This window comes from Lissotriton vulgaris, chromosome 7, assembly GCF_964263255.1.
Source record: "Lissotriton vulgaris chromosome 7, aLisVul1.2, whole genome shotgun sequence".
NCBI classification, from domain to species: domain Eukaryota; kingdom Metazoa; phylum Chordata; class Amphibia; order Caudata; family Salamandridae; genus Lissotriton; species Lissotriton vulgaris.
In genome coordinates this window covers 351,159,523-351,184,549 of record NC_141695.1, presented here as the reverse complement: position 1 = coordinate 351,184,549, position 25,027 = coordinate 351,159,523, and the positions used below count along the sequence as shown (strand labels likewise).

Below are 25,027 nucleotides of genomic sequence, written 5' to 3'. Positions count from 1 at the left end.
TTAAATGCTACTAGTGGGCCTGAAGCACTAGTATAAATCTTCCTTTTTAATAAATATAAGCAACCATAGGTCAGCGTACAGTGCATTTAAAAGTTGGACATGTACTGTTAAGTTTTACATATCTTGGTAGTGAAAAGCCCTTCAATTTGCTTTTTGATACAGCAAGGCCTGCTTCCCTAATAGAACAACCTTTGGTTACTTTATCACATTTCAATTGGGAGCAGGTAAAAATGGCAACTTGAGTGTCTAAAAAACTTTATTTTAAAACCTGCTTTAAAGGTAAATTTGAAGTCACAATTCTGAAAATGCCAGTGTTCTAACGTTGACTTTTTCCTGTCCTTGTGCCTGCAGCCTGTATCGCACAACTAGCAGTAGCTGTAGCTGGCAGTCTGTGTCAATGTCTGAGAGTAATATAAAGACCAAGGGGGAATAGGTGTTTGCAGGATGGGCCATCTGGCTTGATAGGGGGCAGTGTCGTCACCTACCACACTTTGATATCACAAAGGCTCTGCCTCAGCACACTCAAATGTACCCCTAAACAAGCTGGGGCTAGGGCAGGGAGGCAGGAAGTTAGACACCTCTGTAGGGAAGGACTCCAGAAGTTTCTCCCACTTCAAAGTGGGCACCAGGTATACAAAGTGGACACTCAGACCAAACTCTTCAGTACCTAACTGGACCGGTGTAAGACTCCGAAGGATTGCTGTGCTGGAAGAAGGGTTGCTACTCTGCTGCCTCAGTGAGAAGGACTGGACCTATATCTTGAACCCAGGACCACCAGAGTGATTCTAAGAGAGGGACTGGCCTCCTGGGCAGGGCCTCTGGTAAAGAAAAGGCCCCAACGATCTTAAACCTAGATTCTACCAGCTGAGAGTCTTTCCCTCCCAAGCCCCCCTCAAAGTGGTAGCACTAGTTCTGGACCCCTTGAAAATGGGCCTGAAGGTGCACTGCCAGCCTAGCACTCGTCTTTTGGGCAGAAGCAAAGCAACTCTTCCCAGCTCCACATCAGAACCACAGCTGTTCTACATATCCTCAGGGCAGGACCCACGCTGCTATCCGGAATCGCCAAAGCGTGACTCATCTTTAACACAGAACCTCACTTTGCATCCCCTAGGAACTGCTGCTGCATGACAGTCCACGGAGGACTTCACATCGCAACCCCACAGTTCATTGGAACAGTCACTGTGCGATGCATACTCATTGTATGAATTTGCTCCACAACCAGGATTTATGATACTTTGTCAGCGGGCCTAACTTGATCACTGGTCGACTCCATCACAGTTGGACTGAAGATGTGACTTTGTCCAGGCCCAGTGCTACCAGATAACCAGTTGGCATTTTGGGCTTTACTTTTTACTTAAACCTTTAAAATTGTATAGCTCCGGTTTTAGTCACTGGATTGTTGTGGTTTTGGTGTCAAATAATCTATTAGGAAAAAAAAAACAATTTTTAAACTATTTTTCGAAACTGGATTTTTCGTTTTTTTCGCTTTATTACTGTTTGCATGCTGCATTCATATTTTACATATTGCCTTTAAGGTAAGCTTTTGAGGCAAGGTACCACAGGGTTAGATTGGGGTTTGAGTTTCGCCCTAACAGGATCTGCTGTTGGAGTAGAGTTTCACCAGCGTCCATCAGTAACCCAATTTCTCGCTGTATTACTTAATTTACTTTTTTAAACCGCAACCAGAAATGATTTGCCAAAAAGCAAATAAAGCAAGCAGGGTAAAAGCAAAGTAGCTGCTGGTAGTTTCGAGCGAGTTAGCATTTCAGAGCAGCAAAAATGCTTATATTATATCTGTTCAGCATGGTATACAGCGGGAGTGCTGTTTAAGAAGGTAAAGTAAAATAGATCATTCCAAATGTAAAGCCTGCTACGCACCATATTGCAGTTCTTTGATAAAGTTCACTAATATCAAGAAATACATGCAGTGTATTTGTTTCAGAGGGTTCATTCGGACCCGGCATGAACAACGTTAAATGTGTACCATGAAAAATAGAGTTATCAAAATTGCGTCTTAAAATACATGGATAACAGCATAGAGCTCTACATTTTTAACCACAAGCGCATTAGTGACCATGCCCATCAAGTATGGCAGTTACATTAGGATACCCACTTGTCTTGTTTTGGCAGAGGTCTCAATTAAGGGAATTCCATAGCTCTTTGCCAGCTCCTGTGCTTGTTTTGTATCGACAGTCCTTGAGGGCAGGTCACATTTGTTGCCCACTAATACCATTGGGACATCATCAGAGTCCTTGACTCGATTGATCTGCTCCCTGAAGGAAGGAATTGACAGAAGAAAAAAGGCTGAAGACATAATCTGATACAATGTACAAGGATTACGTGTTACAAGAGTCCAAAATTTAGAGTGCAAAGAGGAACATGACAAATTTGACCAGGCTTTGAAAACTGGCACAAGGAGCGAAATCCACCAAAAGCCAGAATGAAATAAAGATACTGATCAAGTTCATTCTCACAATGACTTGGGTGGTCCTGGAGACTCCATAAGGCATGTGACCATGTATTCAAGTTTTTTTTTTTTTAATTGCAAAGAAGATTTCAGCAGCCTGTATACAGTCACTAATGTTACGTATGTTTATGGGCAACTTCAATATTCACTGGAACAACTCCGAATACACCACTGTCGGTAACCTTACAAACCATCTTGAAATAAACTACCTCCAACAACTCTGCAACTAACCAACCCATAAGAAAGGCTCCACTCCAGATGCGATAATCACGAAAAAATGAGCTTGTCTCACTTTCATCCGTCACACCCATCGACTCGTCAGACCACCATTTCATAATCTTTAATATCAAGACACCTCAGACCCTACCCAGCCAACAAACCTACACACTGGGCTAGGAACATCAAACAAATCCCAATATCGAAATTGGAATCCAGGATCTGTGCCCAACAACGGTATTTACCTTTCCATCACACTGTTGAGGACCTCACCGACCACTAGAATACAGCGATGACTGATGTTTGACCAAGTGCCACCATGCAAACTAAAACTATATAGAAAAACCCAATCCAAATCATGGTTCAACTCAGATCTTAACGAGAGGAGACAACTAAGAGTCAAAAAGGATATGGAAACGAAACCCTCTACAGTGCACCTTTTACTCCTAAGAAGTGCACGGTTTTCCTATAAGAAAGGCATCTTTAGAGGAAAACGCCACTTTCTTTTACAACCCACTTGACTGTTCAAAGAACAGACCCAGGGAGCTCTTCAACATAATTAAACTATTCGTACCTCTCCACACATGTATACTATACAATGAAAGCTGTGACGGAATGTCTAACTTCACTGATTGTCGCAAAAAATTTGAGCAGTCCCTCATCCAAGTCACAAATTTGACATCCCTACCAACCTTCCTACTGACTCGCATCCCACCACGGTAACCCCCTCCTCCAGACTTAACCAATGACCTAATAGTCCCAAGGAAAATTATGTAAGATCTCCTTCACCTGAAAAACTATGATAATTGGTCTGACTTCAAACCTATGACAAAAATCCTCATCACATCTTTCTCCCCAGGTCATGTACCTGAATCCCTCCAACTATGTCGAATCACAACCAGGAGCGGACCCAAATTGCCGTAATAATCTCAGACCCATCACCAACCTTCCGTTACTAGGCAAAACAATGGAGCAGTGCGTCCTACTGCAACTCAACCAGACTAATTCAATCTCCATGACACCTTCCAATCTGATAGAGACATCTAGCCGCAGATTCCTTAACTTAGAATATCGCCAGGCGTCAGACTGGATCCGGAAAACCCTTTACCAATCAGTCTCTATACACGCTGGGGGGCGGAGTCACCCGGCTCCATCCTGATGTCGTCCACGGAATTGATCCCAATGAAACCATATAAGACCCCGCTCAGCGCGATGACGTCAGTTTTCTCCTTTCCCCGTCCCAATGCGGATCAGGAGTTAAGAGGTTCCTCAGGCCGGTTTCCAGGCCCTTTCTACGCCTTTTCGCGTCTGGAAGAGTGTGCAGATGCCTGCGGGCCTCAAATGGTGTGTCCTGTACGCGGCAGATGTCGGAGACTATCCACACGAGATCTGTATGTGGTGCTTGGGTGAGCATCACAACACCGTCAAATGCGTTGCCTGCCAGCAGTTGAAGTCAACGTCCCTGTGGGAACGGCGGATGAAGCTGCCCGGATGTCCCGATTGGGGTCCTCGTGGCTCCAGCTTCCGTCCCCAGTGGAGGGCTCGAATAGATGAAGTTCTTCCTCCCATGCAGAGCTCTCTGCTCGAGACAGGTCCTGGAGTTGGTCCGATGGACGTGGAAGCCTGTCTCAAGTAAGCACCAGAAGAAGTCAGAGGAAATAGACTTCGCACAACCGTGACAGAGGGCCGCTGCTCCCGGTCTTCACCAGACACAAGCCCTCAGGAGTCAACCCCCACTTAACAACCATTTCCTGGTGCTGGGGCAACTTGGACCCAGATGGAGGCCTAATATAGGGCTCTGCTTTCCATTTTTGGGTCAGCCCCGCTCCCTGGTGCGCCTTCGGGTCCCACACAGGGGGGGTGGGGGGGGGGGAAAGGGACTCTGGTCGGGGGTTCACACTAGGCGCCGACCAAGTACTTCAACTCCGGTCCTAGATTCGCTGCAACGTCGGGTCATGGCCCGGATGGGCATCCCACTGACATCCAGCCCTTCTGACGAGTCTTCGCACAGTCCTGCTGGGCTCCCTGTGTCGTCGCAGCGCGGAGTTCGACAAGACTTTGTTCCTTCCTGCAGGCTCCAGCCTTGGGGGTGGGGTCGAATCAACACCGGCCCGGCACTGGGTGTACGGGCCCTTTGCAGCGATCAGAGGCAGTCTTATCAGTCTACTCCGGTTGAGTCCCCGGTTGCCCCTCTGTTGGAGGACGTGATCCAGTGGGCTCCCTGCCCACACAGGTGTTCCCAAGCACCATGGAGCAAAATCCCATGGGCCTCTGGCCGGCTCATTTCACTGCGGGGCCTCTGTCGCTGGGAGGACAGATTAGCTTGCAACCATCCAACAGATGACTTGTTGTCTCCCCCTCGGATGGTCACGGAGGCCAGCATTGACTTTGCGAGGGTGGTTAGTAGGGCTGCAGATGTCTTACAAATGCAGTCGCCCTCGGTCTTCCTGCCTTCGGATCCTTTGTTGGATCTTCACCGGGGCTCAGTGGCTGTGGAGCCTCTTTTGCCCTTTGGCAGGTCATTATATGAGGTCCTTCTGGGGACTTGGGCCAGACCCTCGTCTGGTGACCCAGTGGCTCGTGCTGTGAAGCACTGCCACTGACCAGCTCCAGGTGAACCTGCCTGTGTGTTCCTTCATCCTAGGGCTCATGGATTGGTAGTCCAGGCTGCGCTTCCTTCCTCTCCTCCACCGTTGATTCCTCACTCAGGAGTTTTGGTGGTTGGAGTCGTGTGGCCGCAATGTTTTTGCGTCCACCAGCTCCGGCCTTCGATCTGCGTGTTTGCTCGGCTGCCCTTTGGGACTCCGTTGAGCAACTCCTTCTCTCTTTGCCAGAGGGCCCTCGTGCTGACCTGCTCCAGCTTGTTCGGGATGGCTGCAACAAGGTGCAGTTTACCATCCGGTCAGCCATGGACACCACTGATGCCGTGGGTCAGACTATAGCCAGCTCAGTTGTTCTACGTCGCCATGCTTGGCTTCGCGATGGCGGTTTCCCCGAAAATATTCGGGAGCGACTCAGATTTGTCCTTTGATGGGGCTCATTTGTTTGACGACCATGCCGAATCGGCAGTCCAGTGTCTTTTCAGGATTTCATTGACTTTCAGGGTTTTAGTCCCCTATGGTTGATCTGTGGTTTCACGACACTGGTGTCACTGTTTTTCTGTTTAGGACTTTGGGTCCAAGAGGTTCGTCACAAAGCTTGTATAGCTGTTCAGCCAGAGGTTTTTTCCCCCTTTACTGCAGCTGGGCCAGCTGTACATGTGTTTCTTTTTACCTCTGCCTATGAGCTTGTCTCAAGAGGTGTCCTTTGCTTTTATAGAGATGTGCTGTACCCTATGTGGGGTATTAGTTTGCTATTGTGTAGCTGCAGTTCCTGGCCAGGAAGGTTTGAGGGCTGCTGTGGAGCTCTTACTATTTTCAGACCCCCTGCGGATTTTCCCATGGGTTCTGCTGCACCTCTCCCTGTTCCTTGGTTCCTACTGTGGTGGTACATACTCTCGGTTGGGTCTCACGGACTGACGTGGCCCTCTACTGAGGCCTCTACTGCTGCCTACAGTTGTTCCGTGGCATTCTCAGGCTTATGTGGACGCAGCTGATTTCGGTGTCTTGTTGGGGCTCTGCCTTTCCAGACTCGCCCCGGAGGGTTTCTCCATCCTGCTGCCTTGCTTTGGCTCCTCTTTTTGCCTTCCTTCTGCCCTAAGCGCCGTTAGCGGTCTTGGACCCGGACACTGGTCCCTGGGGGTGCACTGGTCCGCTCCGGTTCTGTCGCCACTTGTGCTCCATATTTGGTTTATGTATGATCGTAGGGGACCCTTTGAGTTCCTTGAGCCAGTGTTTTGTATGCACACTTTTGCTATGGCCTTCCTGGTGTTAAGACAGGCTTGGGGCCTATGAGTGGTGCACTTTTTAGCAGAGCAGTCCTCTGTTCTGCATTGTGTCCCTGGCCTCCCTCGGAGGGGCCCTGTAAGAAAGTGGCTCTGTATATACACTGTTCCAAAGTAAGGTGCAGTGTGAACAGAGTTGACAGTCCCCATAGGTCTGGCAGAGGCTAAAGTTAAATTATAACCTTACTCTCTAAAGTGGTAGCTTGGTCGAGCAGTAAGGCAGTATCAGAGGACAGTGTAAACCATTTGTTGAACAGTCAGCAAATGGTTTCATACACAAGAACTTAACTCTAGGCCAATTGTTTGGTATATAAAAAATATTGTTTTATTTTAGAACCACAAGTCGGTATAAAAATACTCTCAGAATGAGATGTTGCAATTAAATACTTTCAAATAGCAGTAGACTTTTAAATGCAATAGATAGTTGTTGCAATATGCAACACAAGTTAAACACAATTATAACATTGAGCTCAATGGGAAGTTAAGTAAATGCAATAAAACCACTTTACTAATGTTTCTTACTCTGGCTGGATCCTGGATTCAGCCCTGGTGCATTTCCTGTAAACAGTTGAAAGAAATTGTTTTTGTTACACAGGCGATTTAAGGAATATTTGTAGGTTTTGAAACTCAACAGAAGAAATTCTGGTAAAAACCAAGCAATATTTTCCTATGGGAGAAAATCAGGTTATCGGAAAATCAGTTGTAATTACTTTTTAGGGTCAGTGCTGGGCACAAAGATCCAGCACTGGGAACTCCCCTGGTAACAGGTGAGTAATTTCGTTGAGCAGATGATTAAGGAATATTTCAAAGTTTCAAAACTCAACACTTAGAAGAATTTACAAGTGAAAACCAGCAAATGTTACCCTATGGAGATAATCAAGTTATCGGTCTTTGGGTAAGTACTCGACTGGGAGAGTTAAGGTTCTGGAGTAAGACTCAGGGTCTCCCAGGGTCAGGTAAATACAGTAGTTACACCCTCAGCGGCAGTCAGGTGCAGAGTGAGTAGGCAAAATGTTAACCTATGGCGGGCAGGGCCTTTGGTGGTGGCCACTAGCAGGCAGGCCACGCGGCTCTGGGAGCTGAGTTCCTGGACACTTACACAGGGCAAGTGGGGAAATAGGATAATTGCTGCACTTCCAGTGGCACTCGGGCGGATGGGTGCAGGGTGCTTTTGGGCCGTCGGGCGCCCAATGTATTTCAATGGGAAAGCTGCAAGACGATTAAAGGCTGCAAGCTCAGGACGGAGATTCTTCAGGTACGACCACCACTTCAAGATGTAAGTAGTGAAGCTGTAGGTTAGGTAGCCACCCAGGAGTTGGGCACAGGGGGCCGTGGGGCACTGGGGTGTCTTTAAGTGTCGGGAAATCTTACCCTCAGCTGGTCAAGGTTGGAGGGGTCCATGGTTGTGAGGCTGCAGGCGTAGTCAGGAGCGTGGAGGAGGGTCCTTCGGTGCTGGATTCCTGGTCACAATCGCCAGGGGGGTGGGGGGGGGGGGGTGGGGGTGTCCTCGTGGTCTTCATTTACTCAGGCACAGGCCGGGCTCGGCAGGTGTAGAGTGTGATGGATTTGCGGTTCCTGACAGGCACCAGGGGTTGTTGCTGTTTGAGCAGAACCACTGCTCGTGGGAGACCCTGTCTTTGGATGAGCAAGGTAGTCAGGTCCTCTGGGATTTTAGATGTTGCTGACCACAGGAGACGCTGGGATTTAGCAGGAGCAGGTTCAAGGGTTGACAGGACTATAGGGCTGTGGCCAAGTCAGTAGGTGTCATCCTCTTGTTAGCAGCTGCACGCAGGTCTTCTTTCTTGTTCTGGTTTTGGAATCGGGATCTGAAGAAGGAAGGTTCAGGGGTGTTACAGGTAGGGGAATTTCAGTGACCAATGGGTCCCTTCCCTGGGGTGAGTATAGCCCCCTATCCTGCCACTCGCCAGTGGGAGGGGGGGCAGGAGCCTCTGATTGGGTAGGGCCCCCATCCTCAAGATGGCGATAGCCCGGAGATGTGCTTCACCTCGCCTCCCCCATCGGTGGGGTTGGCAGAGGCTGGCACACCCACTTTCCTCACTTAGATTTTCTTGCCGGTCTTCCCGCCAGAGTGGGGGTCAGAACCAGTGGGGCCAGTTGCTGAGTACAGCAAGTGGCCTGGATAAGCTCACAAAAGCGCATGCCTTTGAAGCTTCCCCTGCCCATCCTGGGGGCGGAGGCATAGCACCTCGCCCCAGAATGTGCATGGTTGCAGGCCCACGAGAGCTGATGGCTCTCTACCCATGGGTCCAGAAACATGTCTGCTGGGTGGCAGCCTAGGCCACCTCTCAGTCAGGACATGGGATGTGGGTTAGTTTCAGGGGGCGACTCTAAGTTGCCCTCTGTCGTGCATTGTACAGGACCCCCAAGAGTAGCACAATAAGTGCTTGAACCCTTAGGGGCCTTCTCTGGCCACAGTGCCCTGGGTACCTACGGTACCATTTACCAGGTACAACACAGCAGGTGGGGTTTTTTGGGTTTCAGAAAGGCTGGGCGCACTACCTAGTGTAAACGTAAGGGTATAAAGAAACTGGGAATAGTGTTGTGATGCGGAAGGTCGAGCGGATAAGACCCCTTAACCGTTCTGATGTGGGTTAGTAATCTAACCTATGAGACAATAAATAACTGCAATGCCCTCGCACACACAATTTCCAGTATAACCATAGAGTAGGCAAATTACAAAAACATTCTAAGTGTAGAACTCAATTAAGACAATTGCAATCCAGTTCATTATCTTTGGAAATTAGATGTAGGTTTATTGGTTCCAAACAGCCGACACGTGTATCGTTGCGTCGGAACAGATCACTACGACTCCTCAGGGCTGGGAAAGAAGCACAGTAGTATGGGTATGGAATACTTATAAATGTGTACATATGCACAGTATAAGCATTTTTAACTCTTTAACACTAGGTGCACCGATCGATATTTAATGGAGACTATAGTGTCAGAGCAAAGACAGAATAGATAAATCCCTTGGATTGTCCTTTAGAGACGCACAAAAATCCGTGAGTGGTGTGGTAGTATGGAGAACAGAAGACATTGTTATCTGTCAAAACTTAATACATACATCGAGTTCTCCATTTCAAACTTGTTTTTAACAAAACAATGTGGTGTTAAAGAGTTATAGGTTTTCCCAGACAAGAAATAGCTGCAAGAACGAAGAAAAGGAACACCACAGAAAGTCTAGTGTTGCGACGTGGCATGCATCTTACGGGTCGTTTATTTATGTGTTGTAGAGTGCATGCATGCAAGCCCAACTTCAAACAAAAGGTTAGTGAAATTATTATCGTGTTCGGTGAATCGCATACCTTAAGACACGACCTAAAATCCTATTGGGCTCGGTCGGTGTGTCTATACAGTCTGATTACTGCAATAGAGAAAAAGACAAACGAGGGCAAGGATAAGTGGGTGGGGGTAGCAGCGAAGGGAGAAAATGCACCAGGGAAATCTATAGATGTATATCCTTGGTGATCAGTTTTAAAAGTTAATCTATATGTCTGCCATTGTATGCAGACCTACGTGTATAGTATAACCTCTCACCGTTGTAGTACTGGTGATCCTATTCGAATTTAGAAGATACAGGTATTGTAGAAGAAATCGAGAAAGGGATGCTTCTGTTATCTACGGAGGTCCCAGGTGTGGTGGTTCCTTCCTATGGACGGATTAAAAAACACAAAGGGCTGTGTGTCAGATATCTTTAATTTGGGGGTTCATGATATTCCGAATTATATCGAGAAACTGACACAGAGGACCTAAAATTTACCACTCACCGTAGCTGGGAGTAGTCAACGAAGTGAGTTCTTAAAATTCTCAACGTCGTGAGTATCTCATCAGTTTAGTACTCGCAAGCAGTACAGTTAAGACTAGTATTCTCGATGGTGCTAGGACAAGAAAAATTGTAGAAAAGAATGTATTCCAAATCGTATTTTTAATTTTTTTGTTTATCAGAAGTTTAGCAGATGATCAGGTTAGGACTAGGAAGTTCAATTTAAGATACCTTGATATTAGTGTGCATCAAGCCATTGACCAGGAGGGGATGCTAAGTCAAGTTCCGGATCTAGTGAGTGATACTTGATGCCGGAGAATCTGCAACGATAAAGTCCAAAACGCAACATTAAAAGGGTCCTAGACGTGGTTTAGAGTGTAAACAATTAGTTATCGCCATATTTCATTATGTATTAAATCTTTTATAGAGCATAGGCAAACAATATGCACCTCCGAGATAGTTATAGGGGCCGTCGCCACACCGGGGAGGCCTAAGCCAGCGACCCCACCAACACCCATCACAAGGCCAGCGGGCGCATTGTCAGTTAACACAGCAAGCCGCCTACAACCCAACTGGGCCGGCCGCGTCATAAGAGGTGCTACAGCGGTGCATGCTATGTAGTACTAGTGCAATCTAAGAGAAACAAAGAACTGGAAACAACCCCCCTACCCGTCCCACCCCTACCCTCCCCTCTCCTCTCCTTGTCCAATTCCTGGGATAAGTCGTCGGCTTATCGTCGTCCATTAACGGTCAGGTGGTGCTGCGCGCGCTGGGCCTGTACGTTTGTGGGCGCGTGACTTGGGTTCTGGGAGAGGTGTTTCCGCCAGGCGTAGCAGACGCAGGTAGCGGGGGCAGCTCACCTCACGAAACTCCCCGGTAAGTAGGGCGAGGAACGGTCGCCAGAGCTCCGCAAAGTCCGCTCCCCTCCCCGCCGCTGCCAGTGACAGTTTCTCCATTCCCAGTATCGCCCAGAGCCGGTGGAGCCACCCCAATTGTTGCGGAGCCTGAACTGCTCTCCAGTGGGCCACAATGTTTTGGACCGCCGCCCCCAGCGCAAGTGCGATCAGTCGTCCCCGCCAGGACTTCAGAGGATACATGAGGGCGTTCGGGAGGCCTAGAATAATGTATGCCAGGAAGCGCGGCAGTTGTGTATCTAGGTGTGCATCTATGAGGTCCAGGATAGGGTCCCAATAGGGGCGAAGTGCCTCACAGCTCCACAGCAAGTGTTCCAGTGTCCCTAGTTCCCCGCACCCCCTCCAGCATCTGTCGCTCACTCGGGCATCCCAGCGGTGTAGTCTCTCAGGGGTGTGATACCAATATGTGGCTACTTTAGTAAGTGTCTCGGTGAGCCCAGTGTGGTGTGCCGAGTGTCTGGCCCTATGGTACACCCCCTCCCATTCTTTCCTAGTAAGCTGCCTCCCCAGGTCCCTTTCCCACCTGGCCTGACCCGCGTTATACGTGTGTACCTGAGTGAGGAGTAGCTGTTGATAAAGGTCTGAAATCAATTTCTTGTCCGAGGTGCGTGTTAGCAGCCACTTTTCGTAGGGCGTGAGGTGTCGTCGGGCCCCGGGCTGGATCGAGGGGTGGAGCACCCAGTGCCGCACCTGCAGGTACCGTAGGCGTTCCGATTCGGCTACACCGTAGTCCGCCTTGACCTGCTGGAACGGGAGGATCCCCTTGAGGTCGAACATGTGTCCCACCGCTCTACAGGGCGTCGTCCGCCACGTCGTAAATGTTCCGACGTCTAAACCTGGCGTGAAATCCGGGTTCTCAAAAATGGGGGTCATAGGCGAGGGAAAGGTGGTCAGTCCCCTGGCCACTGCCACTCTATCCCACACTCTCAGGGCGGTGCCTGTGATTTCAGAGGCGTACAGGTTAGGGGGCCGGTGTACGACCGGCCACTGCCTGGTCCTGGAAGAGCCAGTGCTTGCCGGATTCCAATTGAAACCATTCCACGAAGGTGCGCAGCTGCGCTGCCTCGAAGTACAGGGTGAGGTCGGGCACACCGACCCCTCCATTCGCCGGGGGCAGAGTGGCGAGGGTGTGCTTAAACCTCGGTCGCCGGCCGTTCCAAATGAATCGCGACAGTTCCGATTGGGTTTGCTGAAGCCAACCCGCCGGGGGATTTAGGGGGAGCGTCTGGAACAGGTACAAGATCTGCGGTAGTAGTGTCATTTTGACTGCGGCAATTCTGCCCAGCCACGACAATGTAAGCGGCTTCCAACGTCGGAGCTGCTCCCGGAGTTTGATCGTGAGTGCTTCATAATTGACTCGCGCCGTACCCCGGACAGTGGGAGCCAGGCGAACGCCCAAGTACGGGACGGCTGCGTCTGACCATTGTATCTTGAATTCGGACTTGATCTCGGCCACCACGTCTGGGCTCAGGGAGATGTTCAGGGCTTCGGATTTCGTTTCATTAATCTTAAAACCCGAGGCCAGGGCAAAGGTGTGAAGCTCCACAAAGAGAGCACGCAGGGATTGCATCGGGTCAGTGAGGGACAGCAAGACGTCATCCGCGTACAGGCTGATCTTGTGCGTGTCGGCACCAAATTTGATACCAGATATGAGCGCATGCTGCCGCACCCTCTGAGCCATCGGTTCCATATATAGTGCGAATAGGAGCGGCGATAGAGGGCAGCCCTGGCGCGTGCCTCTGCCAATGTCGAATCTCGGGGAGGTATGACCGTTCACCCTGACCGTGGCGTTGGGCCGGCGGTAGCAATTGAAGATGCGGTGGCGGAGTTTCTCCCCAAATCCGAAGTGGCGGAGAACCTGGTCGAGGTAGGGCCAGTGCACTCTGTCGAATGCTTTCTCCGCATCGATGGTGAGGAGCATGCAGCCCGGTTTAGTGCGCGACCCGGCCTCAATGAGGTGCAGCACTCGCCTGGTGTTGTCGCTGGTCTGCCGTTGGGGGATAAAGCCCGCCTGGTCAGGGTCTATCAACTGCTGCATGTATGGCGCAATGCGGCCCGCTAGTATGCCAGTGTAGAGCTTCAAGTCTACATTCAGCAGCGAGATGGGCCTGTATGAGCTACATGTCGCTGGGTCGCGGCCCGGTTTGGGAATGACAGATGGACGCCTCTAGCAGGTCCGGGTGGATGGCACCAGGCGTGTCAAAGGTGTTAAACAGGTCGCGCAAGAGGGGGCAAGCTGCTGGCAAAAGGTCTTGTAGAAGGCCGCGGTATAGCCGTTGGGTCCCGGGGATTTCCCCACTTTGAGGCGGGCAATAGCAGAGATGACTTCCTCCAGGCCAATGGGCCGTTCCAGAAAGTCCGCTTGGGCCTGGTTGAGTGAGGGGAGCTCCGCACCCTGCAGGTAGGTCGGGCCGGCAAGTGGGTCCAGGTGGTCCGCGTCGTATAGCGCCGCATAAAAGTTGCCAAAGGTTGCCGCAATCGCCCCGTCTTCCGTGATCTGGCTGCCATCAGCCGACAGGCGAGAGAGCACCTGCTGCCGTTGAGTTTGCGCCCGTAGTCTGCTCGCCAGAAGCTTCCCGCATCGGTCGCCTCCAGGGTAATAGGCGTGCTTAAGGCGCATAGCGGCGTATTCCGCTACGTCTTGATCCAAAGCTGCCAACATTTTCCGCTCGGCGCATAATTGGCGCCATGCCCTTGCCGCCCCAGTGCGTTGGTGCATCTGTTCCAGTTCCGCCACCCGTTGGGTAAGCTCGGCACGCTTTAGCGCCCTGTCCCTGTTGTTGGCGGTGGCTATGGAGATAAGTTCCCCGCGGAGGACCGCCTTGAGGGCTGCCCACTGAGTGGCCTTTGTGGTGTCATCATTGGCGTTGTGTTCCAAAAAGTGGTCAATCGCAGCTGTGAGGCGGGTTTGGGTGTCGGGCAACTGCAAGAGGCCGTCTCGCAGCCTCCAGTGTCGTTGCGGGGCTGGCATGGCTCCCACACGAAGTGTCTAACCACTGGGGAGTGATCCGAGAGCGGGGCTGGCAGTATCTCCACCTCTTCGACCTGCAGCGCCAGTTGAGAGGAGCACAGGAAATAATCCAGCCTCGCATACGTCTTGTGCGCCGCCGAGTAATACGTGTAGGCTGTTGTCTGGGGGTGCGTGTGTCGCCATAAATCTATGAGGCCCAAGTCTGCCACATGTGCGTGGCCTGCCGCTGTGAGTGCCCCCACCTGCCCGGATCTCTGGCCTGAACGGTCTGCCGTGTTGTGAAAAACAATGTTAAGGTCTCCACCCAGCAGCAAGTGAGTGTGTGTGTGTGTGTGGTGGATGTGGCGGTCTCTAGTGCCGTATGTAAGAACCTTTCCTGCCCCTCGTTCGGGCCATAGACTGAACCCACCAGCAAGGTATGGCCTGCAATCTGGAAGCTATAAAGCAGAAGTCGCCCTCTAATTTCCGCTTCTTTCTGGAGGACCCTCCCCTCGAAGGACTTAGCCACTAGAATCGCCACCCCTGCTGCTTTCTTCTGGGATGAGGAGAAGAACTGCCAGGGAAAGGCGCGTGATTTGAGTCTGTGCTGGTCGCTGCGAACAAGGTGTGTTTCCTGGAGTAGGCAGATATCTGCCTTGGAATGCTCGACACAGGAGAGAATCGCCTTGCGCTTGTTCTGACTGTTAAGACCCCGCACATTAAGCGAAAGCACTGTTAGATGACGTGTCATGTCTGGGGTAATAAGGAAGATGCCAATCCCCACCCGGAGGTGGCAGCCACGGACCAACGGGCCGTAGGAGATGCTGCGCTGGGAGTCCTACCGACTCTGTCCGTGGTGTCAGAATCCCCTGGACAAGGAGAGCCCCCCCCGCCCCTCCCCCTCATCCCCCAACTCACCCCCCATCCCCAACTGCCCCCCCCAACCTCAGCTCAACTGGAGCGACCCCCTCCACCCGGGTCCCCCTCTCCCTAGGTGCAACCCCTTCCCGCCCCGCCCCCCTTTCCTGCAACACCCCCCAACCCTCCCCCCCAACTGGTAAAGAAATTAGGTCCAACATTGTCCCAGGTCCAGTCTCAAGGCCACTGGACCCGTGGTAAAGTAAGTCCGTAGAATGGAAGCAGTGGCGACAGTGCGAGCAGGACGGCCCTCCCCTAGCACTCCGCTGTAGGCGAAGAGTCAGAGTCTCCATCCGGGAAGGCCAACAAGCACGCTGCCTTCGCCCCCGCCGCCGGACTAGACTAGCCCGACCCGACCATGTCCTGTGGAACTAGTGCGGTTCTCTCCCAGCGGTCAGCCATTGTTCGCTTGCGCCAGGCCTTGCGCCACGGTTTCCACCGCAGCCCGCTGCCCCTCCTCTATCTCAGTAGCTGCGGGGCGTCTCGGCTTGCGTCTGCGCCGTTGCTGTTGCCAGCGTCCTGGGGTCGCCTCATTGGGGGCCCCTTCACCCAGTGAACCGTCGTCGACCACCGGCTCGTCTAGGCCCAGTACGCGGCAAGCGTCCCTGAGGGAACGCGGCTGGTGAAGTACATTGCCTAGCCGGAACACCAGACGGAAAGGGTGCCCCCAGCTGTAGGAGATGTTGCGTTTTCTCAGTTCCGCTGTCACTGGCCGAAAGGTGCGCCGCTTCTCCAGTGTAAGCGCGGCTAGATCCTGGTACAACGTCGGGGAGTGGTCGCCAAAGGTGATCTTCTCCAACTGGCGAGCCTTGCTCAGGATCTCCTCCTTAGTTCTGTAGTCCTGCACACACACCAGGATGTCCGCCGGGTGAGCAGCGCCGGCCCTCGGCGGACCCGTCAGGTGGGCCCTGTCCAGTCGCAAGGGGGCATCCGCCAGTCGGCCCAGGATGTGGTTGAAGAGGCCCCGTGTAAACTGAAAGAGGTCTTCCATGTCCGGGGACAGTTGTACTCCTCTGATCCTGATGTTATGCCGCCTGGAGCGATTCTCCAGATCCTCGGCGTGCGTCTGGAGATCCACCTGTTGGTCATGTATGCGGGCCAGTTCCTGCCTTAGGGCCTCAATTTCGGTGTCCCGTGCATCGCTTTTCGTCTCCAGTTCTGCCACTCTCTCCCCTATGGCGTCGGTATCGCGGCGGACCTCCTTGATCTCGTCCTGGAGCTCCTTCTTTAGGGCATGGATGTCTTCCCGCAAACTGGTGAACAGGGATTCCAGGAAGGACCGCGTGACCGGGCCCTCGGGGTCCGTTCCTCCGGGGGGCGACGCGGCCCCTACCTTCTTCTCTGTGTCTCCCCGGGGGTTGGGCCCAGTGTGTCCATTCCGCTTCCCCATGGTGGTGGGGGTGAAGAGGTCCTTTATGGTGCGGTCTTTCTTGGTCCTCCCGCCAGACATGCCTCCCCGGGGCCCCCAGCCGCGTCAGTCGACCTCCTCCTCTGCCAGCCTTGGGTAGGCCCCTAGGCCTCGGGGGCGACTCTCCGGGCCGGGATGACCGGCGCTTCCTGCGTGGCACGATTCAACACAGGCAGGAGCTACGCCGGGGGACGGGGCCCTCCACTCGCCGTGGTGTCCAGGAACGTCCTCAGGCCAGCACCCGGATAGGTGCTGGAGTCGCCGCCCAGGCCCACGGGGTGAGTGAGAGGACAGGGCCGGGCTATTCGTCAGGCTCCTCGTGCAGGCAGGCGCTGTGTGCCGCTGGATGGCTCCTCTCTCGGTGTGCCCCCCCGACGCAGCCCCCGTGCGTCTCCCGGGTAGGTGCGGGTGCTGGTGCGCAGGGCCGCAGCACTAGAGGGTGGGCAGGGAGGCAGCAGGTCCCTGGTGCCACGCACGATGTCGGCGGTTGCAGGGCTCGGGCCAGGTCTATGCCGCGCTCCACCGCGGCCCCGGCGCCTGGTCGCCTAAAATGGCGGTTGTGCAAAGGGGGGGGGCCCGGCAATACTGTCACACCCCCCCGTACCTCTACTTCGCCGTGCTGTGCTGCGGGTCTCAGGGGCTGTGTTGCGGGTCTCAGGGGCTGTGTTGCGGGTCTCAGGGGCTCACGCGGGTCCTCCAGGCGGCGTTCCACCGTGGTCCCAGGTACCGGTCGCCTAAAATGGCGGGCCGCCGTTGGGACCCGCGCCTCGCGCCAACTCTTCTCCGGCCAGGCGCGCCGGGATGCAGACGATGTGCGAGGGGGGGGCCCGGTGTCACTGTCTCACACCCCCCCCCCCCCCCCGTACCTCTTCTCCGCCGTGTAGTGCTGCTGGCTTCAGGGGCTCGCGCGGGTCTCAGGGGCTCCGGCGGCTGCCCGGGCAGTGTGCACGCCGATCTGTAACGGGGCGGCAGGTCCGCAGAAGCTCCCACGTGAGACCGTGGGGAGCCTCGCCCGGCTCCGTGCGGGCCGGACCCGCCGCCTCTGTTGGTACCTGCCTCAGGCGATCCCTGGCGGCTCCGTGGCTCCGCCATCCTCGGCCTTGCTCTCAGTCGCGCCCTGGTCTCGTGGAGCGCGCCAGGCCTCAACCGCCGCTGTGTCCGCGGCCGAACGCCGCAAGGGTCAGGCCGCCTCCGGTCGCAGCACCGGACCTGAAGGTCGTCGCTGGCTAGGCGCTGGTGCCAGGGGCCCCCTGGGGTCACTCTCGGCCGGGCAAGTGCTATGGTGGTGCTAATTACAGTGACCGGCGGCGGGAGCTCAGAGAGGCACGTCCGCTCCCACCGCCATCTTGGCCACGCCCCCGCCATATTTCATTAAGTGAGAAACTCACCATAAGCGTTGTATCCCTCCTCCTGTGGTTCCCGGTCGCAGTTTTCCAAATACGAACACGTGACCGGAAATGGAGTGGGATTATATAGCTCCCAATGCTAAGAGACTAGAATGTGAACCAGTATGATAGTACCGGCCACCAATGTAATCATGAGGTACCCAAGATGGAATCTTACGGCTACCTTCGATAAAAGTAAGAGTTTTTGGTTTAAGAATGAGTGAGAGGTCTTTGTCTATTATTTATCATCGATTATCTCGGGGGATAGTATAAAACACATCAGCGGTGATAAAACTGGAGAAGTTTTTTGTTGTCGATATTTATCGCTAGATCGTGAGTTTGACATTGGTACTCGGCCACACACATGTGTCAGAGGACACGAAGAAGACACCCCACTCTGACTTGTATAAAACAGAATAAAAATGCAGAACATACAATAGATTCTGTAATTACTTGGGAGATATGGGGTGTCACATGGTTCATTAACGTCTGCCAAAAATATATTGTGTCATGTATTGCATTATAGTAGTGATTAAAAGAAGTATAAGGTGATTTGTACATACGTACAACAATTTTGTATAACGATGCCATTCAGTATAATTCCTATAATTTACACATCTAACTGAGGGAAAACATCTAACCGCAAATTTCTGAATGCTGAACAGCGGTAGTTGATGTACAAAGTGCACCCTGATGATACTGTATCTATGATGCTTTAATCACCTAAGAAAAATTGGAGCTCAGGATCATAGTTGAGCCAGTGTTCGATGCAATGTAAGCGCATTATCCACATTGCTTCCCTGCGTCTGACAGTTAGTTCACCATTTCCACCTCTAATATTTAGTGGAATGACATCAATTCCATAAAAACGTACTTTAGCCTCATCCTCCATAGGCTGACAGTCCACAATGTGTAGTGCCACTAAGTATTTCGGGTCTCTTTTCTGTATGGCCCTCATATGTTCTGCCATCCTGTCTTTGAGAGCCCTAATGGTGCTACCTACATAATATTTGCCACATTGGCATTCTATAATGTAGACAACAAATTTGGTCATACAGGTGATGTGTGTAGCTCTATCAAAACCCACAAATGTTTTGGTTCCATGTTTACCCCATCTGCATATGGAACAAAATCCGCACCTAAAGAAACCGGTGCTCAGTTTGGTCATCCAATTGTTAATGGTAATGTGGCGGGGACAGTAGGACTAAGTCTATTCCTCAGTGTTTGTCCTTTTCTGTATGTGATTGATGGCTTATCTGGAATCAATCCTTTCACTGTGGGGTCTGTTTTTAAAAGATTCCAGTGTTTGTTAAAACTCTCATAGTGTTGTGTATTGAGCTGTATTCAGTTATGAGTCTTATTTTGTTAGTGGAGGACTTGGGTTCTGTTTGTTTCTTGAGACTGTCTGGTCTTAGTTTTTCTTATTTTCTTTCTGGCTTTGTTCAGTTTCCTCAGAATAACCTTTCCTTAAGGATCTATCACTCAAGTCTATAATGCAATTGTCGAATTCAGTTGGATCACTATAATTGCGTCTTGCTCGAAGAAATTCACCATAGGGGATGGAATGTATTTGATGCAATGGGTGTGAACTGGATGCATGTAGAATAGCATTGCAAGAGGTAGGTTTCCTGTAAAGTCTGCTGTGTAATGTATTGTTATTGACATAAAATTCCAAGTCCAGAAACTATGCTCTTTTTGCTGTGTTGCATTGTGAACCTGATCTCCCAAGAGTTAGTGTTAAAGTATTCAAAAAAGTTATTTAGTAATTCGTCAGAAACAGACCACAGTAATATACAATCGTCAGTATACCGACCCCAAAAAATGATGGAGTCGATATATTGTGATCCTTTAGTTCCCCAGATCAAGTCTGTCCAATGCCCCCATGAAGAGGTTGGCAAAGGATGGGGAAAATTTTGAACCCATGGCCACCCCTCTTTTCTGTTGGTACAATTTCCGGTCAAACATGAAAAAGTTATTGGTGAGGATGAGGTCCATCATAGATAGCAGCATATTTGTGTGTGCCCATAGTGAGGCTGGTCTGTTGGATAAGATCTTGTTCATGGCTTCCATACCAAGATTGGGATTAATGCTAGTATACAAGGACACCACATCCATAGTTACCAAGGTGGTGCCCTGTTGCCATTCCATGTCTGTCATTATGCTCAGTATATGCTTTGAGTCTTGTATATAGGAGGGTACGTTCCTCACAAGAGGTCCCAAAAAAAGGTCCACATACTCAGCTAACCTTTGTTGGTCCTCCTATCCCCGAGACTATGGGTCTACCAGGGGGGGGGAAGGGCAGATCTTTGTGTATCTTGGGTAGTGTGTATAACCAGGGAAAGGATGGTAGAGGTACTCTTCATCGTTCAAGAGGCCAGATTGCTTCCAATTAAGAAGTTTGTCATTAATTAGCATGGTCAAACAACCCATTGGATTGTGTGTTAACTGAATAGCAAGATTCATCGCTCAATTGGCACGAGGTTGCCCCCTTGATCAGCTTCTCCGATAATAATATCAGAGTTGTTACTCAAGATTGAAAGTGCATTACGTTCACCCTTGGTGAGATTGTCTTTATATTAAAAGTTGAATCCAAATTTGATGTTAACCTTGTTAAGATCTTCTAGGATATGTCTATGGAAATTATCAATAGCATTACCCCCAGGTAGCGTGGGGGTCCATTTCGATTTTAAGCCACTGGCCAAACCATAGTCAGTCTCCACATCAAGCTCTTCTAAAAGCCTCGCTATATCATAAGGACTCTCCTCACGTTCTGTCAAGGAAAGAAGCAGGTGTGTGATTGCACATCTTTTATTGTCAATTGATCAGCATCAAAAACAGTAGGAATATTCTTAGACTGTTTTAGTATTATTTTCTCCTGCAAACGAGGGATACAACGTTTATGGTGAGTTTCTCGCTTAATATGGTGATTGTGAGAAGTTGGCCCGATCTGCAGCGTTCGCTATTCTAGCGACCACTATGCATCGGTCCAAACGACCCTTATGGTGATTGGTTGTAAGTCAACCTTAGACCAGCTATCCTAGTAGCGTGGATACGAGCAGCCTTCGGGCTAAACTCTAGAGGGCGTGTTAAGCCAGCTGTTATACCATCACATACCCCTTGAACACCAAGTGAAAGGACACCACACAAGTGTTATGAAAATAAATAGTGTATTTATTAGAATCACAACAGCCCTGTACTCTTTATGAGGAAAGGGTACTAAGCACAGAACAAAACTCTTAGGAAAATACTTCAAGTGCACAATTAAAACAAGTGCCCGAGGGCACGGAAAGTTCTAGTGGTCTCGGGCGGACCCGATAAGGCAAGTCGGAAGCGAGGGACTCAGGACCCTTAAGTAAGGAGGCTATGCAGACACCGTAGTGTCGGAGTTACCTAGCCACAAGGGCTGCGGCTGCACAAGTCTTACAGGCGTCGGGGGTCTTCGCTGACGAGCCAGGAGCCGGAAGGAAGGAGTTGCTGGCCGGCGACCAGTGATGAATAGTTCGTATAGATCCAAGCCTGGATCAGAGATCGATGATACCTGAAAGCAGAGGGGACCAAGTTCGTACTACTAGCCAGTAGTCAGAGGGTACCAGGAAGGCACCGGATGGCCATCACCTCGACTAGGTGAGTGGGCGACGCTAGGCTCTGCAGTCTCACGGACCAGGAGGAGTTGTCGGCGACCCGGATGGAGGTGCGAGCTGTCCCACGAAGGTTGATGCTGTCGGCGTCGCTGGGCCCAGGATTGGGGCAACAAGCCTTGGCAGATTTCAGGGCCACGTGGTGGGCCTAAAATGCCGTCTTGAGTGGACCAGGAGGGTCCGTGGTGCTCCTATCGTAAAAAGGAGCAGAAGGCTAGTCTGGAGCAACCAGACCAGCAGCGTTGGTTGTCGTTCGTCGTCAAAGGGTCACAAGCCAGCGGCTAGTGATCGGACAACATGCTGAGCAGCGGCAGAAGGGCCCCACACAGATCGTGGAGATGCTGGGACTGTACTTCGGTGCTGGAGCTGCTCAGGGTCGGGGCTTCTCGGACCCCAGAGCACTCACCAGAGAATTCCTTCGGTGGTCGTGCTGATTTAAGAAAGCGTGCAGGTTTTGATGATGGCCGGTCCCTCGAGGTCTCGTCACACCCACAGATCTCAGCTGAGCGGACGATGTGGGTAGAGGTCAGAGGTGCCAGGGAGTCGGTTCTCGTCGAGCTGGGTCGTCGGATTCCGGAGGAAGGACTTGCAGCAAACCGCAGAGTTCTTAGATGGTGCCCGCTGGTGCAGGGTGACTACTCCTTAGCCACAAGGGAGAAATCTTGAGAAGAGTCTTGAAGTCCTTTCGTAGAAAGTATTCTTGATTCAAAGATGATCTAATTTGGAAGGGTCCCCGCTCCGGCCTTTATCCTAAAGAAAGGGGTGGGTACATGACTAGGTCCTGCCCTAGGGGTGGGACCAGGAAGGGGGGTAGTTACACCCCTCTCCCCTGCCGGACTTTCCCCAGGTCAGGGGCTGCGCGCCCCTGGAACTGGTTCTAACCGGCAGATGCGTAGTGAGCACCTGGGTGCCACTCCGCAGTCACCTTCCTGCAAAGCCCTACCTACCCAGAATACACAAACCCTGTCTGGGACGGTGCGAACACCGCCCCTGACAGGAAACCCTTTGTCCAAGCTCTCCTCGCTGGAAGGACTCCCAGCAGCAGGAGGTCAGACTCGTGTCTAAGGTGGCAGCATCCATTTTGTGGAGCTGAGGCTTCAGTTAACTTTAACCGGGGTTCACAGTTACGTACATGTCGTGTCCCTCTAGAAGGGTGGAATGCTAACCTCGTCGCCAGAATTGGTGAGGGGGCAGCACCCCGATTCGTATGACACCTTACTCGACATGTCTTGATCACGCTATACCGAAGTTACCGATATGATACGCGTTATCATGGAACAACCATTGGGTCTTGGTTCCGCAAGCTGCAACCGGGCTCGGCTCGTGCCAGAGCCCAGTTCACACGATTCCACGCACTCTGCCTTCAGGATTGTTAAGCCCTGCCATAAGAGTGGCTGATAGGAACTCGGGTGTCCATTTTGAGTTTAGATATAGGGATACTATACCTACAGCAACAGGCGAGTACGCCACGTTGCCCCAGCTGTCGTGCAGCCAGTTGTGTCAGATTTAGATGGCCAGCCAGGGGTGGCATAATACATGCTTCAGCCCCTGGTAGGCCCTGGGTTCACCGATGCCCTCAGTTACAGAGGGTGGCCCAGTTCCAATTGGGTAATGCACCTAAGGTACACGCATCAATTTAGTGAGAGAACAGCTAGGCTGTGGGTCTGATTGGCAGGCCCACAGCCCGAGAAAGTCGTAAACCAGTGAAACAAAAGCAAAAAGTCCGGGTGATCATAGGATTGCAGACCCTACTCTCCTACAGTGATAACTAATTGTTTACACTCTAAACCACGTCTAGGACCCTTTTAATGTTGCGTTTTGGACTTTATCGTTGCAGATTCTCCGGCATCAAGTAGCACTCACTAGATCTGGAACTTGACTTAGCATCCCCTCCCGGTCAATGGCTTGATGCACACTATTATCAAGGTATCTTACATCGAACTTCCTAGTCCTAACCTGATCTGATAAACTTCTGATAAACTAAAAAATTAAAAATACGATTTGGAATACATTCCTTTCAACAATTTTTCTTGTCCTAGCACCATCGATAATACCAGTCTTAACTGTACTGCTTGTGAGTACTAAACTGATGAGATACTCACAACGTTGAGAATTTTAAGAACTCACTTCGTTGACTACTCCCAGCTACTGTGAGTGGTAAATTTTAGGGCCTCTATGTCAGTTGATATAATTCGGAATATTGTGAACCCCCAAATTGAAGATCTCTGACACACACAGGCCCCTTTGTGTTTAATTCGTCTATAGGAACGAACCACCACACCTGGGACCTCCGTAGATACAAGAAGCATTATTATTTTATTTTGAGTATTTATAAAGCGCGAACTGTCACCATTGCAGGTATCCTGGCGCTGACAGAATCAGAAGAGTGCAGAGCACAGAAGACAAAGGGGGGTAGGTTAGCCAGGGAAAAGCCAGGTTTTTACCTTTCTTCTGAACGGCAGGAGTTCATTGATGTGCCTAATCTCGGTGGGGAGAGTATTCCATAGTCTGGCGGCAGCCACCTCAAAGGATCTGCCTCCGGCTCTGACCTTCCTAAAACTGGGGCCGACTACCAGTTTAGCGTCAGATGAGCGAAGTTGTTTGGCAGGAGCATACCATACAAACTTAGATTGTAGAGGGGCTGGACCGCAGCCATGGAGGGCCCTGAAAACTATACAGAGGGCTTTAAATTGAATCCTCTGTGTGTAATTTTGCCAGAGCAGATGGTCCACGAGATCTCCTCGGCAGTCCCAAGGTCAGTTTTGCAGCAGCAGATTGAACCCTTTGTAGCCTGTCCAACAGAAAAACAGGGGCACCAAGCAGGAGGGCATTGCAATAATCCAACCTGCTCAGGATGGTGCATCTGACTACTTGGGCACGGGCCTGGGTGGGTAGGAGGGGCAACACTTTCCTTAGTGACCAAAGGATGGCAAAGCAGCAAGCCGATGTTTTTTGAACATGGGTCTCCATGCTGAGCCTATGGTTCAACATGACACCTAGGTTGCGGACAGAGTCCGCAGGTCATGCTTTGACCCCTGTTTCCGGGGCCAGAAGTTATGGAACGGTCGGGGGTTCATCGTTCCAGCGCTGAAAAGCACCTCGGTTTTCCCAGCATTGAACTGAAGTGAATTCTCCTTCAGCCACCTTGACGTGTCCCGTAAGCAGTTATGAAATGCCTCCACAGAGATAAGAGTCCTCTCCTTCCAAGGAGAGGATCATCTGCGTGTCGTCGGCATAGTTGACGATTCTAATGCCGAAGCCTTTAATCAATCAATCAATCAATGACACTTATAGAGCGCGCTACATACCCGGAGGGTCTCAAGGCGCTGGGGGGGTGCCGCTACTGCTCGAACAGCCAGGTCTTCAGCTTCTTCCTGAAGGAGAGGTGGTCTTGGGTCAGGCGCAGGTCGGTCGGGAGGGAGTTCCAGGTCTTGGCGGCCAGGTAGGAGAAGGACCTTCCTCCT

At 51.4% G+C, this 25,027-nt stretch overlaps 1 protein-coding gene and 1 long non-coding RNA gene across 6 annotated transcripts in view; both read right to left on the bottom strand.

The window, feature by feature from the left end:
- The window catches only part of LOC147701569 (GTPase KRas-like), a 233,455-nt gene that overhangs the window by 32,650 nt on the left and 175,778 nt on the right, over positions 1–25,027 (bottom strand). For all 5 annotated transcript variants that reach the window (XM_086930235.1, XM_086930234.1, XM_086930233.1 and 2 more), the window contains one exon: positions 2,114–2,273. In XM_086930235.1, coding sequence (XP_086786361.1) covers positions 2,114–2,273 — 160 coding nt within the window. The remainder of the gene's footprint in view (positions 1–2,113; positions 2,274–25,027) is intronic.
- On the bottom strand, positions 9,892–10,680 carry LOC147701571 (uncharacterized). The gene is made up of 4 exons (XR_015297473.1): positions 10,582–10,680; positions 10,355–10,465; positions 10,125–10,236; positions 9,892–9,951 (listed from the first exon to the last, which is right to left on the bottom strand). It is a non-coding gene; the product is annotated as an uncharacterized LOC147701571 (long non-coding RNA).